At 39.6% G+C, this 17,789-nt stretch overlaps 1 protein-coding gene and 2 long non-coding RNA genes across 3 annotated transcripts; all 3 read left to right on the top strand.

Moving 5' to 3' along the window:
* LOC148819336 (uncharacterized) lies at nt 1-7,195 on the top strand. The gene is made up of 4 exons (XR_016094307.1): nt 1-64; nt 4,374-4,472; nt 5,482-5,576; nt 7,023-7,195. It is a non-coding gene; the product is annotated as an uncharacterized LOC148819336 (long non-coding RNA).
* Nucleotides 7,196-8,333: 1,138 nt separating this feature from the next.
* Nucleotides 8,334-15,868, top strand: LOC148819337 (uncharacterized). The gene is made up of 6 exons (XM_088935176.1): nt 8,334-8,341; nt 9,618-9,804; nt 10,477-10,596; nt 12,294-12,493; nt 15,540-15,769; nt 15,858-15,868. Exons 1-6 carry the CDS (start codon nt 8,334-8,336, stop codon nt 15,866-15,868), a joined length of 756 nt encoding a protein of 251 aa, XP_088791302.1.
* A 284-nt stretch (nt 15,869-16,152) lies between these two features.
* Nucleotides 16,153-17,783, top strand: LOC148819338 (uncharacterized). Its single transcript, XR_016094308.1, has 2 exons — nt 16,153-16,238; nt 16,839-17,783. It is a non-coding gene; the product is annotated as an uncharacterized LOC148819338 (long non-coding RNA).
* Nucleotides 17,784-17,789: the final 6 nt, after the last annotated feature.

Raw genomic sequence — 17,789 nt, forward strand, 5'->3', positions numbered from 1 at the left:
GAAGAGGGTTCAGTTTCAGCAGATTGCCAGTCTGCGCAGTCAAATCGAGCAAGTGCAGGCACGGGTATGTGAAACAGAATCGCATCTTTTCACCAAGCCAAACAATCCCACACCATAAAAACAACAAACATACATCATTCGAATGACTGTTCAAGCACCTTCAACACTTCCTAACCTTATATTAGTTTAATGTTACAGGTCTGCCATGTAAAAAACTGCTTTTTTCCTGCTAACCCCCTGGCGTTTTGCATTTTTCCATAGAAAAACTACATGACTGTTCAAATTCACAACACTTTGATTGTTTTACCTTGTGAGAAACAAGTCTGGCACTAGCAGAAAGTCCCACCTCCAGTGCTTATTGCCTCCTCAGGACACCACTGGCAAAAAGAGTTTTATTAAATAAAGTAATGATGGCAAAAATGGAGCGCAGAGACCCTCCACTCCCTATAAAGTGAAAAATGAGCAAATTAGACTCTCCATCTCAGAAGGCTTAAACAAATGAGTTAGGGACCCTGAAATATGACAAAGGCCCCCCACAAAATAAATATCAGCAATCACTAATGGCAAAACCTTGTGCTAGTCCTGTTGGCAAACAGTTTTGTATTGTTTCATAGAGAGCACATCATGAATTACGTACCTGTAAAAGCATATTTTGTTAAGAAACTGTCACGGGCTGTAATGTTCCATAAATCCTCAGAGACTGTCCAGGGTATCTTCAGAAACAAAGAGAAACTTTTTAGCCCAGATCTAGTGGTGTGTGAAATTAACGCTCTCAGGCAGCGAATCTGCTCTGACAGTGCTTACACTGGCTTTGTGGACTTGCAGGTCTGTAATTACAGTATGATTTTGCAATGTATTGTAGATGTATTTATAATACTAACAGGCTTATGTTTATTTTTAGATTTTAATAGTGGCCTTACTGACAGAGATTTCTGGAAAAAAAGATTTTCTTCAGTAAAAGAGGGTTGAAAATCAGCACTGTAAATCCTAAATATAAAGTATAATTTAGTATTTAGTTCCTATCTCTTCTAAACGACTTCTAATTTGATATTAAAACTGAGTATGATTGACTCTTGACAGATTTGAGGTAAGCTTTGACAAAGTGCATGTTACTGTATGTACTTGAAATTTAAATCAATTAAATTTCTCCCTAAAACTATACTATTTACAAGTATTTATTAATTGACAGCTCTACACTATAAGAAACATAGAGAAATGTAAATGAAAGGCTTATTTAAAACACAGTTTTCATAAAATGTAATTATTAAATCAAGTATTTCTGATATGTTTGAAGTTTCTGCTAAAGAACATTCTAACAGAAGAAAGAAAATGCAACATATTTTTAGAACCGTTTTATGATGACCAAACTTTGCTACATATTTTGCAATGGAACTGATGGAGAAATAAAAATGGATATTTTTAAGTGTCATCCAGATATACCTGTAAGAACATTAATGAGAATTATTTAAGGTTAGACAAAAATGAAGTAAATTGTTGCCCCAAACTTTTTAAAGCTTCAGTGTTGACAGTAAAACCACTCAGGTCATTCAGATAGATTGTGCACTAGCTCTGAGGTGATACTACAAATGGTCTGGTAAGGATGAGGGTTGTTTCAGAAGCTTTTGTCATTGTTATCTTACTGGTTTGCCCTGTTGTGGTCTGATCTGATTTGAGTTGGTGTGACTCCAGGTTCTTGTTTTGTTTTGAAATTCCCTTGACTTTGAGCAAAGAAACACCACAGCCCATGTGCCTGATCTCCCAGTGTCTGAAGTCTTACTTGAGGAGCCCCTGACAGGATCAGACTTGTCCAAGAATTTGTTTTAATATGATTTACACCTGTGTGTACCCTCTATGGCCCTGTGTGATGAAGGGTTTGTCAAATTAAGAAGGACACTCATTGTGTACTCCCACAATCACGCCTTACAAACTGCTCTGTAAACTAGCTGAAGATACAGTGAGTCTGACAGTTGCCCTGTTATTCTGCAACTACTACAGCTTTATTGCACTTTGATTTTTTGGCAAAATATGTAAGCAAAGCTCTGCCCTGCAATGGGCTGGAGTCTTGTCCAGACTGTACCCTGCCTTTCACCGAAGCTTGCTGGGATAGGCTCCAGCTCCCTGGAATGGAATAAGCCATTAGAAAATGGATGTAAGCAAAACTGCATTTGTAACTATCTGAAGTAGCTTTTATGGTAAAAGGAAAAAATATTGATCGTGAAAAGAAGTAGGAATAGTGCCCTTTGTTCATAACAGCTGTTGCTTTCTTATTTAATCTGGTAAACTGAGTTAGACAATTATTCTTAAACCAATTGCCACAACACACCCAAAAGATTAATGCAAATTCCTATATACAATTCAGTGAATAAAAATGTAGTTAAATTAAGAATGGAGAGCTATAACTAATGGATAGTGAGAACTATGTCCTTACAACGGTCAGTGAGTTAGCCAGACTCTCAGGCCCAAAGAGAGCCAGTATCCAGTGTTCCAAGTTCCTCTGGGACAGAATTTGAGTCATCAGATGTGCTGTGTTCTTGCCACTGGCAGTGGCTGTTTACTGTTACATAATCATGGGTATTCACACAACAATAGTGAGAGAACATTTCTGCTGCTTTGCAGAAAGCACAGTCTTAACAGGAACTGTGTAATGACCCTAAAATAGTTTTGCAAGAGCTGTCATTTTCCACAATGAAGTCAGTCATCATTTTCAAAGAGTAAAACTTCCAGCCGGTCATTGATTTGTACGTCTCTACAGTTTGCTTATGTGCTTTTGCCTGAGAGACACTCATAGGTCTAGTGAATAAAGCTCTTTCATTTTTATTCAGTTCATCTTTTATTGTGTGCTGTGTTGGATTTTGAGCAAACGGTGACTTGAAGAATCCAGAAGTATTCAAAGAAGTCATCCCAGACAATAACTAAGTAGAGAAACTGAGACATAGATTGAAATGAGTCTAAAGAAATTAACTCCTGTGCAGGAGTGAAGCAAGACATGGCTGCTTTGAACAGTGCTACAGGTAGATAAAGCTGCCAGGGCATGTTGTAGAATCTGGTCCTTTGATTTGCTTTAAGGAACATATTGAAATGATCACAAGAGCAATAAACCCCTGGTACACAGTGGGCAATGGGAAGAGGTTCTTATATGTAACCTAATGTCCCGATTGTGACATCTGAATGCAGGCCTGGAAAGAGAGCTGTGAATAACAGGGACAAACTGGGTTTTCACAGGAGAAGAATCTTCTACAGTACCTGTTTAAGATGCCTTCAGTCTTCAAATACACTAATGAGTCATGTTTTTTTAATGTGCGGTATTCCAGCCTGTGTAGGTACAGTACACATTCAAATGCCACCATTCAGAGATCTTTATTCAATGAAGCTCTGCTAATCACCCTGTGAGTGACCGGCGAGGGCCCTGCAGGTGTTGCTCATCCCAGACATGACCGAACAGATCTGGGATGAACACATTGCCGTTGGCATCTCACTCTGACATGCTGCCAGCTGGCACAGGCAGTAAGCCAGGTGGTACGCCTCACCTGTGAATGATGGCTGTCTGTTGTGAGGATCAACTCTGCTCTCAACCCTGCAGCTCCTCTGTGCCTCAAGCAACATGTCTATTAATATAGTCGGATAAACTGTAAGGGAGAACCTGTCCTGCCACAGGGGAAAATGTTCATGTTCATGACTGATCAGACTGATCTTAATGATTGACTTCACCATGATCAAATGGACAGTCTGTGTATTTAAAATATTTTTATATCCTTTTCCTGATGTGCTCCTTTCTACAACTTTATCACTAAGTTATATCGAACGCTCCTTAGTCTTCATGGTTGAATATTTGCTTGAAATGCACTACCTAATGAGGAACAGACACTTATATACTGTATGTTCTGAAGTCACGTGAGCCACTATTATTGTACACAGAGTCACTTAACTAGTGGTTTAACTTTTTAAAGTTTGTGCACCTCAACTAATTTAGGTTGTCATAGCAAAGGTAGACACTTCTTATGCAATCACCATATTTTAGTTTTTGATTATTCTTCGTGGTTTTTGCTGACATTCACACCATGAAAGTGATTTTGAATTAAAAGTCTTCACTTTAAAAATGTGTACACAATTTGTTATTCAGCACAATTTGACAACTTTTTGAAAGAGGGTGAACACTTTTACCTGACTGAATTGGCTGTTTCTAAACTTGACATAGCCACTATAGTCCCAGCCAACAAATGGGGATCTAACTATTTCCAACTGATTTTAGGATGCCGTTTGAAAACATGAAATTTCAAAATCAGACCATTGCTCTGTTAGTAGAGCCTGGCATTCCTACAACAGGTTCTGTGAAAACTCACATTGCTTATAACATCCTATTTAATTAAATTCAGATTCTGGGAGAGGAAGTGAACCGAAAGCTGCTTGCCCAAGCATTCAGGGAGCAGTCCTGCCACCACAGACAGCTGGAGAAACTGGAGTCACAGCTTCAGGTGAGTCAGACCTACCCATCTGCTGACAGCAGTGCAGCTATTAATGACACAGTTACCCTGATGCAGTTAGTGTCCTTCTCTGTCACTGCTGTGAGCCTTTCTGTGAAGGTAAGGAGAGGTACTCCACTGAATGTAATAACTAAAGTACAAATTGAAATTAAACAGGCAGCTTCACAATCTAACTGTGGCTGTAATTAATGGAATAGACAGCTGTTCTGTTTCCTTTAAGATTACACTAAAAATAGTTTAGGATCTCTCAGACTATTGCAATGGCAGTAGTTATCCATATTGTAGGTTCAACATATTCCAGCACAAATAATTTACTGAGGCCTTTTTATTTGTTACATATAAAATAAAAAATTGCCAGTTTTTGTTATAAATTTCAGAAAGTCTACGACAGGTGAATATTCTATTTTTCTATTGTTCTTCAGAACTTACACACACAAAACCATGTGCCAGCATTAAGGTTCTTGTCACATACTGTGCTTCAGTGCATTTACAGTGCTGCACATTTTCACTCCCTTTCATAGCCCTTGTTGGCTTATTCCCTTCATACATAGTTCCGTGCTGCTGTGTCCTTTTGTTCTATACCTTTGTTATCAGAATTTTCCTATGCTGAGATACACCTTCAAATCAGCAGTTTATGATAATTTGTCAAACCACACGAATATATAATAGGAAAACCTGAAAAACAGGGCACCTCAGATGTCAGAATTCCTGCCTTGCAGCACTGGGACCCTGGATTCAGTTCTGGATCTAGGTGGCATCTGGGTGGAGTTATCATGTTCTTTCTGAGTTTCAACCCGCAGTACAAAGACATACTGACTTCCAGGAAAATTCCTGGTGTCCTGGTGTGACTGTGTCTGTGTGTGCCCTGAGATGGACTGGCATCCATCATCAAAAACATATCCTTTATTGAATATTGGGTTTCTATTAAATTTTTCTGTGTGCATATTGTATTTGCACAAAAGTACCATGGTTCAATTAGCTTCTCTTTATTCATTTTCAGACTGTCCAGAATGAAGTCTGCCAGCTGATTGGAGAGCCTGGTTTGGTTCTATACAGCAATTTCTTAATGACTCCAACCCAACTCTCAGCCAGAAGGTCATGTCCATTCTTGTTTATCCATTTTAAAATATAAAAGCATACCCAACAGCATGTCAAATTGTCTTCAGGTTTTCTATAGCTGAAAGGGCCATTAATCACTTTGAACTGTGGTTTACAGTCACCAAAATGTTTCAAACTCATGATTGTCTGTCAAATCAAAAATGTTAAATGTGGCAATGGCAATCATAGGAAGTTTTGTGATGCAGAAATTAGAAATGCTTTGTATCTCATGAAACTTACAAACTACTCCATTCTTTGAATGAGACATAAAATTGAGATCCTGCTGTAGGACAATTGGAGCACCAACTTTTGATATGCAGTTCATCACCTGCATGTTGTCTGGGACATCTGTGAAATGACTAATTGTTGTAGTTCTAAATTTCTAAATTTATCTTCCACAACATTTTTAGTTTAGTCTGATTTATACATTAAACAAAAAAATACTTTTTATATTAAGCATAGTTTTTGTCTAAAATGAAATGCTCACCAATTAGAAATTTAATGTGATATAGCTTTAGAAAAAAGTGTAACTGTTTGGTTTCAGCCTTTAAGGTTTGAATGTTAACATCCAAAGTAACACAACTGCAGAGGAACTTGTTAGAAAAACTTAAGTTTGAATGCAGATTGTACACTACCAGCAGCAAAATTCAGGCAAAATGCAGAGGACTTATGTAAGAATTGTTAGTTTTGTGTATCTGCTACAAAATAAGATCTGCATTCATGTTATGCAGTTCAGATGATCTTTCAAAGAATCTTGGCCTTCAGACATGGAATCAGATATTATAAAACAGATTCCACAAGAAAAGGTGAACAAGAAAAGTAGCTTCAGCTACATTATGATGAATATCAACTGCAAACAATAACAGGAAGAGTGCCACATAGGAAAACACAGAAGTTAATTCCATGATGAAAGTTGAAATGTTGAAAAATAAACAAACACAATGCATTGTCTGTTGTGCCTTTTCAGTCATGTGTATATGATGACATTCATTTAATCATTGATTTCAGTAACTCAGGAATCAGTGTTGAAGGTTTCAAAGGTGTTAAAAGCTGACTGACAGCTCCTGTGTGACGTCTGAATTGTGGTAGTTTCTGAAAAGGCTATTATGCATCACTTAAATTATCTATCACTGAAATTTCACTTTAAATGGCCAAGCTTCACATATCAGTAGGTGTGAGTGCTGCTGTGGGATTTTCCAGTTCAAAAAAGTCTCTTTCAGATGCTGTGAAAAAACAACAGTGCTAAAATCATGCTTGTGTCCTGGCTCTATTTCAAGTATATCTTAATGACACTGCTTGGGTACGTCACTCAAACTGTCGTAGACTGACATAGACTGAATTATCTTTACCTCTGTTAACAAAGCTATATTCCTTCTGCCAGTCTTCTGAAGCTCTTTAAACTGCATGGGTTTTATTGATAATTATTAATTTGTTTTTTTATAGCACACAGAAACACTCACCTAGTGCTTGGGCAAATGACCAACACATGGTAACCACTACTGAAGCTGAGATGCCTGCAGATAGACTATCTGACAAGGGGAAATGTGATGGAAACAGTGAGCCCAGCAACTCTGTTACCTTCTCAACTCCATATATATCCTTAAAGGACCATTCAGGTAAAATGTTTTATATAAACCATTTATATTGAACACAGAGAGAACATCCATCCATTTTCTAACTGCTTTATCCAATACATTGTCGCAGGGAGCCAGAACCTATCCATACAAACAATAGACGAAAGGCAGGATACACCTTGGATGGTACACCAGTCCATCGCTGGGAGCACACAGACACAGATACACACATTCACACCAGGGTCAATTTTTCCCAGAACCCAATTAATCTCCCAGCATATCTTTGGACTGTGGGAAGAAACTCAGGCAAACACAGGATAGCACCCCAGCAATTGAACACAAGGCCATAGCACTAGGAAACAGCTATGCTAAATACTGTGCCACAGTGAAAACAAGTATTTAAACAGAAAATTCATTTAAGGCCTGCACTGCAGATGGAATTTATAAACACCCCCATTTAAAGAGTTTGTTTTCATGCCAAAAGTAGGCAACTGGGTGTTTTCAGACCAGACTAACAAAGAGGTTTGGATGGGATTAAAAAACATTAGTGAAAGTCCAGTGAAGAGCAGCAACTCTGGGGGCTTAATTAAAAGGAAATTAATTAAAAGGACAGGCTGTAGGAACTTAATCTTTTTAGTTTCAAACAAGATATCTGAGAAGTGATCTGATCAAAGGTTACACTAATTTCAATTTCACACTAGGGAAAGAAAATGTTTACAAAGAGAGATATTGATGTAAGGAATGCAATACAGAGTCTCAGAGTGGAACTATCAGATTTTGGTGTGGTGCTGTGATAGACACTCAGCCTGTAGGAAAATAAGACAAACCCCAATAGGCAGAAAGGCCTGTTCTCTCCCTCAGCTTTAGAATAAGTATCCAATGATGCTGTCACAGTGATTGCACTGACAAAATGTAGCCATTCTGTACGTCTTTCTATGAGAACAATGTCGCAAATGAAACCTAATGTACCTAATGTAGGCATATTTGAATCTCCACCCAAACATATAAGATTTTATAGCTGCAGGTAGACAAAGCACATATCATGCCTGAAGATCGTTAGTCATCTGGGAGTGTCATTGAGAAGGAGCAGCTCGAGGCTCAGTGGCACAGCCACACCAACCATCTCAAACACATCATCACATATTTCCAAATGCGATCTGATGCAGAACAACCCTGAAACATGTGCAGGTAGGTACCAGACACACTTTGATTGTGATGCAGAGAGTTGGGCACAGTCTTGATATGGAATTACCAGCCTGGAATGAAGTACATTCTATATCCAATCTAACACAGATTAGCTGATGAAGGAGAAAATAACATCCTTTATTCATCTCAATCAGGACTGCCATCCATTTTGTCTGTCTATCCTGTATTAAGACAGCTGTGAGGAAGGACTTGATTTTGGATTAGGTAAGAAAGCCACAGATTTAGAAAACAGCCTACATGCCTCGGGGTGACTGATGAAACAAGCAACCACTGGGTGATCTGGTTCAGGAGCGTCTCCTCACACACCGTGTGTGCAGGGCTGGGCAGAGGCCAAGATACAGGGAAAATAAACAAACGAGAGAAGGGCTAATAATTGGTTGCTAAAAGCTAATTCATCAGAAGATCTCATTCTGAAGACATGACATGTCACATTAATTAATTTTAGTCTCCCACCACCATTTGAACAAAGAAACGTTTTCTAGTCTCCCCTTCTAATTGGCTCTGTTCACTACTAAATAGATGCAGTTCCCTTAACTTGTCTCACTTGTTGCTCTTACCTGTATCAACATTTTGCATTTTACGCTGAGAAATTAATCTGGTCATGCTTATTGTACAAGCATTTAAAGAGACAACATTTCATGATTCTAAAGTTATCTGAAGACAACACTGACATTCATGCTGGATCATTTAATTTTCAGATATATTCTGTCAGAGGACGTCCTTGTCTACACCATCAGGAGCTGATGACAGCACGTCTGATGAAAGTACTGTCAGTGCCAATTCTTTCAGCAGGTCTCAGGAAATTCTCAGCTTCTACCTTTGCTTGCCTTTATAGGACAGACAGTATTTTCCTAAAGGCTTTACTGAAGGAAAAGGCAAGATAATTCATTTTGGGGAGTGCAATGGGCATTACCATCCATAGGCAGACTTGAAAATTTAGTCTTCCCTCTCGGTATTACTATATCTCCATATAAACATAAGGTGAAGAAGGCTTCACAGCCGAAACGTTGTGTTTTCTCTCTTCTCTGGAATAAACCTATTACTTGTTCCTTATTAAAATGATATATTTCTAATTCAAAAAGGACGTCCATCCTCATGTAGGTACACTATATTATTCAAGGGATATTCTTACTCTTAACCCCTTGATATTAGTTCCTTCACTGGTTATTACTTTTTGTCTTCATTGATATCTATAAAGCGGGTTAGAAAAACAGCATTACTTTCCAAACTCCCAGTTCCTGTCCTTCCTTGCCTATAGCTCAGCAGGTTTGCTGGAAGTGAAGGAAGTGAACTCTGCTGGACACTTCGTCAGGCTGCATAACACCTCGCTGAACAGGAACACAGACCTGGGAGGCTATACGCTTCAGCAGCGAGTCGGAGGGGCTCCTGTCTCGCTGTATCGCATCCCACCTCACACGTGGGTCCCTTCTGGCCAGTGCGTCACAGTAAGTGGGCGCTGAGTGAGGGCAGGTGGGAAGCTCACTGGAGGTGGTATTCAAGTTGGAGTTTGGGGCCCCCTAGTGGTACTCAGTGGTAGTCCAAGAAAACCTTCCAATGAGGCCTCACCCGCAACAACCCGAATACACTGTCAGCAATCCGCTAATCCGCTAACAGAAGCTGTTGATTACAGCCATCGTTGAGTCCCAACATACTAAAACAGTGACAAATGACAACATTCCGGGAAACAAAACTCTTTCATTACAGGGAGGGAGAAGTCAGAAACTGTCTTACACAATAAATTAAGAAGGATTTTCGGAAGGTTAGGCTGAGAATCCCCAAATTTAAAATTAGCATGGACACTGGGGTTCACACACCTTCTCTTCTGAAAAGCCCCAAAGGATCTTTAATAAACTAAAAGTCAGGACTTCGGTTAGCACCTCCTACAGTGTACCCTGTCACCATACTGGGGCATCATTTTGAAATCTCTGGTCCAGGGGGAAAGAACCACCTGCTGGTCCACCAGCACCACTTACAGCTACAAGGTGCAGGTTCTCTTCACGCATTTTGAGCTAAAAATCAGGAGGGCCTCTGAGGTGAATGATGATGTTGGATGTCAGAATCAATCTGATCCCATGTTCTGTTAGCTGTGCTGACACGTTTTATTTCATTTTTCACAGATTTGGGCAGGAGGAGCTAAGGTCTCCCATAATCCCCCCTCAGACCTTGTCTGGCATGAGCTCCTGCGATTTCGGACAGGATCCGAGTGTGCCACAGTGCTGTGCAAGCCCAGCGGACAGGTGAGCACATACTCACAGTGCACAGGTGAGCACACACTCACAGAAGACAGGTGTAAAAGCACAGCACACTGCTGAAGTACAACCTCTGAGGTACAGAACAACTGGTACAAGGCATAGGCAAATATGTGAAAAACAATGCAAGTACAGCACCACAACTGGAAAACTTGAAACATACTATGAAGATGTACAAAGGGAGGACTGATGTGACAAAGGGTGAACATCTTTCCTTCTTCAGGAACAGCCATTCCATATCAAAGACCCAGAGCCTGTATCACTGAACCAGGGAGACTCTCATGTATCACATTAATGCATCATTAACAAGTCCTGATGGCTGATATTAAGCCATTTGTACTGTCTTTGCCTTCTGTGTACCATCCTTAACTGTCCTACAAAGTCCTAATAAAGTTTCATTGGCCTTCATATTGACAAATATTAACACTAGATTGGTTTGGCTTTTATTGGCTATCAGAGATTGTTTTGATTTTTTGAATCAGTGATAACTGAGTATTTGGCTTTGTTTAGATTTAAATTGTAAAGAACTTCTGTGAGTTTGTTCTGTAATGAAGATGCAGGCAATTTTACTCTAAGACTGTATGTTTATTTGTTTTTATGGGTGAGATCTCTTGACATGATAAATACATTTGTACAGTAAAAACCTGTACAATACACATCTTGTTGAAAAGATAGTAGGACCTTTAAAAAATAGGTTTGAAAAATAATATTTCACCCTCTTGTGGTCAATATGCATCATTGTATTAAAGACAAACCACTAGCCTAAGCCAAGAACAGTACTGTATCAATTTTGTGTGAAGTACAAGAAATAAAGCTCAAGGATTGCTGAATGTGTTTTACTGAGACATCTGAACCTGCAGTGAAATTACATTGTAAAAAGGCACTGAAATGCAATTAAGTGACTTTGTCCTTTCTTCCATATTGCAATCTGCATCTTGTGTACTTAAAAAGTCAGCAAAAATAACACCTTAATATTTATGTTCAGGCTTTTAACAATTTATGCTTAAATCCATACTGAACAGCATATAATTGGTTTACTTCTAAGATGTACTTTATTGTCGGGTTTCTATATCCTAATGTCCTTTAATTCCTATCGTATCAAATCAGAAAGCAAGGTAGTGTGGACGTTAGCACTGTAGCCTCAGAAGGGGGGAGCCTTCAGTTTTGGGAGTTCTATGGAGTTTCCTGTTGCTCCACTTTCTTCCTACCTTCCAAAGGCATGCTGGTTATGTTACATGCTGTTTCTAAATTGTTATTGCCAATTACTCCTTTATGCAAAGACTGGTGGGAGTCTGCAACAGGCTTTCCAGTCAGCTGGTTGAGGCCCAAACTCTGAGCACAATCAGGAAACAGCAGGATGAAATTTTAGGCTCACTTAACTCCTAAACTACCACATGGGCCCAGCAGCTCCTTCTCACTTGCAGACCTTACTTATGTCAGGTACACTGGTGGGACCGGTGTCCTGTCCAGGGTGTGGCCCTGCTTTGTGCTCAGTGTTCCTGTGATAGGCATAGCGGTCTTGAGCTTTATCATGAATAAGGAGTCTTCTGACAAACAATGCATGAAGTGAAACTGTTTTTCTAAATCTCCACATGATCTGTGCTGCAGTATATGAAGTGAGAGTATCATTTGCTGGCAGCCTGCTTTTTTATTTCCTTCTGAATTTTGTTTTCTCTTCTCTCAAGCCTGTGGCATGGCTCATGCCCCCCCAGCAAGTCTCTGTAGCAATGCCTTTTAACAGCGAGACAGTGAGTGCCAGGTCCTGCCACAGAGCCAGCACAGCTCAGGGCAGGAGGCCACTGTTAGCCTCACATTCAGTCTCTGCTCGCCAGCTTCCAGAAGATCAACAGCACAAACGCAGCACTTTGGCTCCACCACCCAAGAGGTAAGACCACTTTTTTCTTGAATAAACAGAAGGGAGTTGGCGCAGAAAAGATCACTCTTATCCTCCTATCTGGTGCCCCCTTCCCGAATTTCCCCCTGACGTTTACTTACCATGGCCTCCTAAGAATCCCCATCTCTGAACTGCTCTCCTCCCCACTGAGAGCTGGTGGCTGGGGAGTATACTGGCTCACTCTGGCTGCCGTTGCATCATCCAGGTGGGGCTGCACACTGGTGGTGGACGGGATCCCCATGACCTGTAAAGAGCTTTGAGTGTCCAGAAAATTATATCTCTGCTGGTGTTGCTGCCTGTTCTCTAAAGTCCAGAACACTTTCAGAGCCAACCCAATGAAAAATTTTGGTTTTCGTGATTCAGGGTTGGCACCAGTTATTAGATTTCATCCAATGGTCAGAGGTAGTAGATGACTGGATTGTTAAAACAGCAAGTTGAACAAGAGACTTTAACAATTGCACAAACACCGGAAGAAATAATTATAAAATACCCCCCCACACCATCCAAACATTTTCTAATTTTCAATTTATGGCAAGCAATGGGCACAAGGCTGGGTACACCCTGGATGGGATGCCAGTTCACAGGGCAGACAAACACCCACAAAAGCCAATTAACCACCCAGTATGTCTTTGCACTGTAGAAGGAAACCAGAGTATCCAGAGGGAACCCACACAAACTCCACACAGACAGCCCCCCCAAGTCAAGAACTGACCCTAGTGCTAACCACTGCACCACAGTTGTCATACTTGACCCACTGAGCAATCAGGAGGATGGACCCTGTGCAGTACCTTAGGAGGTCAGGAGACAAGCAGGTAGCTTCCAGAGTAAGCAAGGGCTAGGCAAGTTCCATGGTTCATTCATATCATGAAGAGCAAAGAGGCGGTTTAAAAAATGAAGGCAAGGTATGAGCTCTAAAGAGCAACCAATACCAGGCAAAGAGCAGAGGATTTTGGAGGGTTTAAATATTGTGAAAGGAGGAAGCTGCGCTGATTGATGGAGTGTCGTGGTTGGCTGATTGGCAGGAGTGGTGTCGTTTGGAAGAAGTGCTCGGGGCTGGTGTCTAATTAGCACAAGTGCACTTCTGTGTGGGAATCTGGTTGGATGAGGGCATGACAACAGTGCCGCCTACTTCCCATGTACCGAATAGAATAATAAGTTCTCTTTAGTTATAATTTTTAAATATGATGCAGTTTCATGACACTGTAATACTATCACTTCATCAGGATTTGATGCTTCCTTCAAACATTTATTCATTGCACTTGATGGACAAACCTTAAAAACCTCTTCATGCTGAATTGGATCTGGAATTAAAGAGGCCAGGAGATAAGCTTATCATTTGCTTCCTCTAAATGATTAATTTAATACAAAGATTTTCTCTTATCTTCACATTTCAAGATTTACTGGCTAAGACTCATCTTCTGTATTACTCCAGCTATAATAGTAATTCATTAACTCATAAATTATATTCTTTGGATATCTGATCATTTTGATAAATCCCTAATTTTATTTCTGTTGCTTATCCATGCATGGTTGACTTGCTTGCTTATTTGACTAATATGAAGAACAACAGCACCTTTCATATCCTGATATGTTTGTTTTAGTGTCACTCCACAGTATAAACATGATTGATTCTTTCTAATTATGTACACTACAGTGTTTGTAACTCTACTTGACAGATCGTTACAGAGCTGCTAATGCGCTCGTTATGTTAATATATTGTCACTCCAGGCTAAAGCCGCACTCCACTCCTTTTGCCCACTGGGACTGCTGTAATGTGTGACAGCTGGCTGAAAAGCAGACATCTTCAAACCTCTTCCTCCCCCTGTATCTCTGCAAAAAAGCATCGCATTGCTTTGTTGTATTTCAGGGAACACTGTTCCTACCTGGTTTCTCAAAAGCACGCCCAACAGCTTACCTTCTTGGTTTGGGAAAACTTCATTCCAAGTTCTATGTGTCCTCAAAATTAAAGGCCAAAACAAAGTGTTTCTAAAAGGAGTTTAGCTTCGTATTTTTTTGCAACTTAATTTTTATTGTTTTTCATCTTATGTGTTTTTTATTTGTGTTTTTCATCTTTTCAACTGTGCTGCAAGTTCTTGTAATTGCCAAGGACTATACAATTGCAACACTAGGAGTGAAATCAGATGCTATTTATGCAACAGAGCCGGTTTACTTCCTACAAATTCTATTAGCAGCTGCAAAAAAGGCGACTAATCTAAACCGCCTTAAGAAGAACTCTCATACCTTTGGGCAATGGTTGTCGGCAATGGAAGAAATGTATGTGATAGAAAGGATTACCTTTTTGTTGATACTGCAGATGAGGAATTTCTCAGAAAGATGGAAGCCATTTGTAGACAAGGTAGAAGGACCAAAGGATGAATTAGTACAATTAAGTTCTGATAAAAGATTGTAAAAGTTAACCAATGGTATGAAACTGCTCTTCCAGTTATACAGAAGTATAAAAGTAATTGCATGAAACTAAGACTCCTCTAGGTCACATTGATGCTACTAAGCTTGCCTGTATGTCTTGTAATTATGTTTTTTTATTTGTTCTTTTCATTGTAAGTTTGTTTCATCTGATTAACTTGATAACCACTTGTTGAGCACTTTTTCATTTTTAAACTAGGGTCTTCAAGAACTCAATGATTTTTCTGAGATGAAAAGAATCAGGAGTGTAGGAGATTCCATTTGTCTGCGAAGTATATTACAGTAATTGGCAGAAATTTTGTTCAAATGGAAATCTGTTTACATCCACAGATTACAAGAACTGTGTTACAATTCCAGCAAGTTGCTGTCCGGTGACAAGTCAGTTCTACTGCAGGAACATTAGAGTGTGACTGGGTGACACTGGAGATGAGATGGAGAACTAATGACATAGAAACAAATACAACAGGATTATTGAAGAATATAAATTGAACTTTTAAATTAATTTACACATACGAAAACACAAATCCATACTAAAATGTACATGTCAGACTTCACAGAATGGTTACAAAACCAGACTAGCTTGAGTGACAGTCCACACAATGGAACCATACAGGCCCATGGTCAACTTGCGTCTCCTGGACAGGCCACCTTCCAGCCCAACCAGCCACTTCCTGTCACAGACACCAGCTGTGTTTCTTCTAAGGAGACAGAAGAGAAACTTGCGCCCAGACACCCCTTTGCCTCCCAGCGCAGAACCCAGTACCAGTTACTGTGGGAAGGATGTGGACGACCTACAGGACCGGCACCCTGGTGTCACCGCGCTGCTGACACGAGCTGTGTCAGGTGGGCCCTTCACTCTTACAGTGGACACCAAGTGGTCATGGCCATCTGGCCTCCTCTTAGAGAGCAACAAGCCTTTCATTGTAACCAGGTCAAGAGTGAGCACATGGGACTCATTTCCCATACCAGGTCATAACTTTCTGGTCACAATTCCAAACTGTTTTACAAAAAGTGAAAAAAATATGACTGGAAATAGACAGATAGATGTATATATGTATGTATGTTTCTTTGTATGTTCTTAGAACAGTTTTTGTTTTGTTAATTTTGCAACAGTGTACATACTGTATGTACAGTACTGGTACATACAGTTTTAGGAGAGAAAATGGCCATGTCAAAATGCAGAGATTTATATACATATGCGTATGTGTGTGTGCTTCTTGATTTAGGTAAAGGTGGTTCAAGCCAGATTTCAGAAACAAGCTCTTGGAGAAGTTCAGCACCATCCAGTTTAATATTAGAAAAGCCTGTACTGGTGAGTAATGTGCAGAGACAGAGATTAACCTTTCTTGGCTTTTAAATAGAAAAGAGCTGCAATTTTATAAGTAGATGGTTGTGGGGTCCAATCTTAACTGGGACACTGCTGTTGTACCCTTAAGAGAGGACCTTCATGCACATTTACTTCAGTTAAATGTCATGTCCAAGTGGACAAATGAGTACAAATGTAAGCTGCAGAATCAAAAACTGAAATGCAGGTATACTGAAACTTTGTTTCCTTCTTCACTAAAGACTACGTTGAAGCAGTGAAATGCTCACAAAACAGAAAGAACAAAACCCTAATGAAATAAAGAAATAATATGCATGTTAAAAGCCTGTGCATCTTTCAATGAAACTGTGGCAATGTCACTGAAGTGCTGAATATCATTAACTAACAGTAATCTCTGCTGATTAGCACACTGATGCAATGTTCTGCTCCAGTAAGAAAGCTTTATCAACAGTGTAATTAACTAAAGCTGAAACTGAGAATTCATGTCACTCTTGGTTCTGTGATGAAAGTGTTCTGAAAATTGAGTTAATAATTCCATTTCCTTTCCCCTGCCTCAACTCCTTGTCTGTCCTCTCATCTGTGTTGCAGCCCAGACTGAACAGGAAGTCTCCTTTAGTTGCGCTAATTGCCCAGAGAACTGCTCGTTCCAAGTACGGTTTCAAGTTCCTGAGCTCTCCTCCAATCACTGCAGACATCCACGTTATCAGGAGATAAGACGGCAGCCACACTCCCCTCAGCTTCACAAGTGTTCACTACTTTTTCCATCTCCTAAGGGATGACCACACTCCTGTCCATATGGAAAAGTTCCTATTTCTTGATATTGTTGATGTTGTTGATGCTATGGCACAGGCAACACCTGTGCTCAGATGGGATACAGAACCAAAAAAATCAATATAAGGCATCAATCTGGCTATAGATGTGATTCATTTTAGATTATGTTTTTTGTTCACTGTCAACAGATTAAACTTTTTTTAATAATAAGTGTTAAAAAGTATTATTTTCACATGCTATAGAGCAGGGATCTTCAACACTGGTTCTGGACAGTGCCAATCCAGTTTCTTACTGAATTTATAGTTGAGATAAGATTTTTTGGAAAGATTGGGATTTTATATTTTATTCTACATATGAAAAGTAATAGTTAAAAGGCAACCTCCAACTTTACTTTAGATCCAATCAGTTCAGTTAAGAACAGTCTAGTCTTTGAGGGTTGAAACATATGCAGTTTCAGATATTGTGCCAAATAATCGCTAATGTAATAATTGCCTGCTTAAATGTGTGCAATCAAATTTTTCTCAATCTTTAAAAATTGGTGATTTAATGGTGGCTTGGAATATTACATGCTGTAGCTGGAATAGGACTCTCCATGCTGTGGACAACAAAGTCAGAGAGCCCTGTATGTGCTCTTGTATATTGTATTGTATATATTGTACTATGTAAGTAGCAGACTGATAAAAGTTACTGAAATACACAGAAAATCTTTTTGAACCCTATTTTAATCCTACAGAACAAAAAAATGAATAAATGGACTGAAAATATATT

The sequence above is a fragment of the Atractosteus spatula genome, chromosome 16 (assembly GCF_055471065.1).
Source record: "Atractosteus spatula isolate fAtrSpa1 chromosome 16, fAtrSpa1.hap1, whole genome shotgun sequence".
In the NCBI taxonomy this organism is placed as follows: domain Eukaryota; kingdom Metazoa; phylum Chordata; class Actinopteri; order Semionotiformes; family Lepisosteidae; genus Atractosteus; species Atractosteus spatula.

Excerpts from the sequence above, each read along its gene's own strand:
- LOC148819337 (XM_088935176.1), top strand. Across the intron at positions 9,805-10,476 it reads CTTCTGGCCAGTGCGTCACA|ATTTGGGCAGGAGGAGCTAA; the intron begins GTAAGTGGGCGC and ends CATTTTTCACAG. Across the intron at positions 12,494-15,539 it reads TTGGCTCCACCACCCAAGAG|GCCCATGGTCAACTTGCGTC; the intron begins GTAAGACCACTT and ends GGAACCATACAG.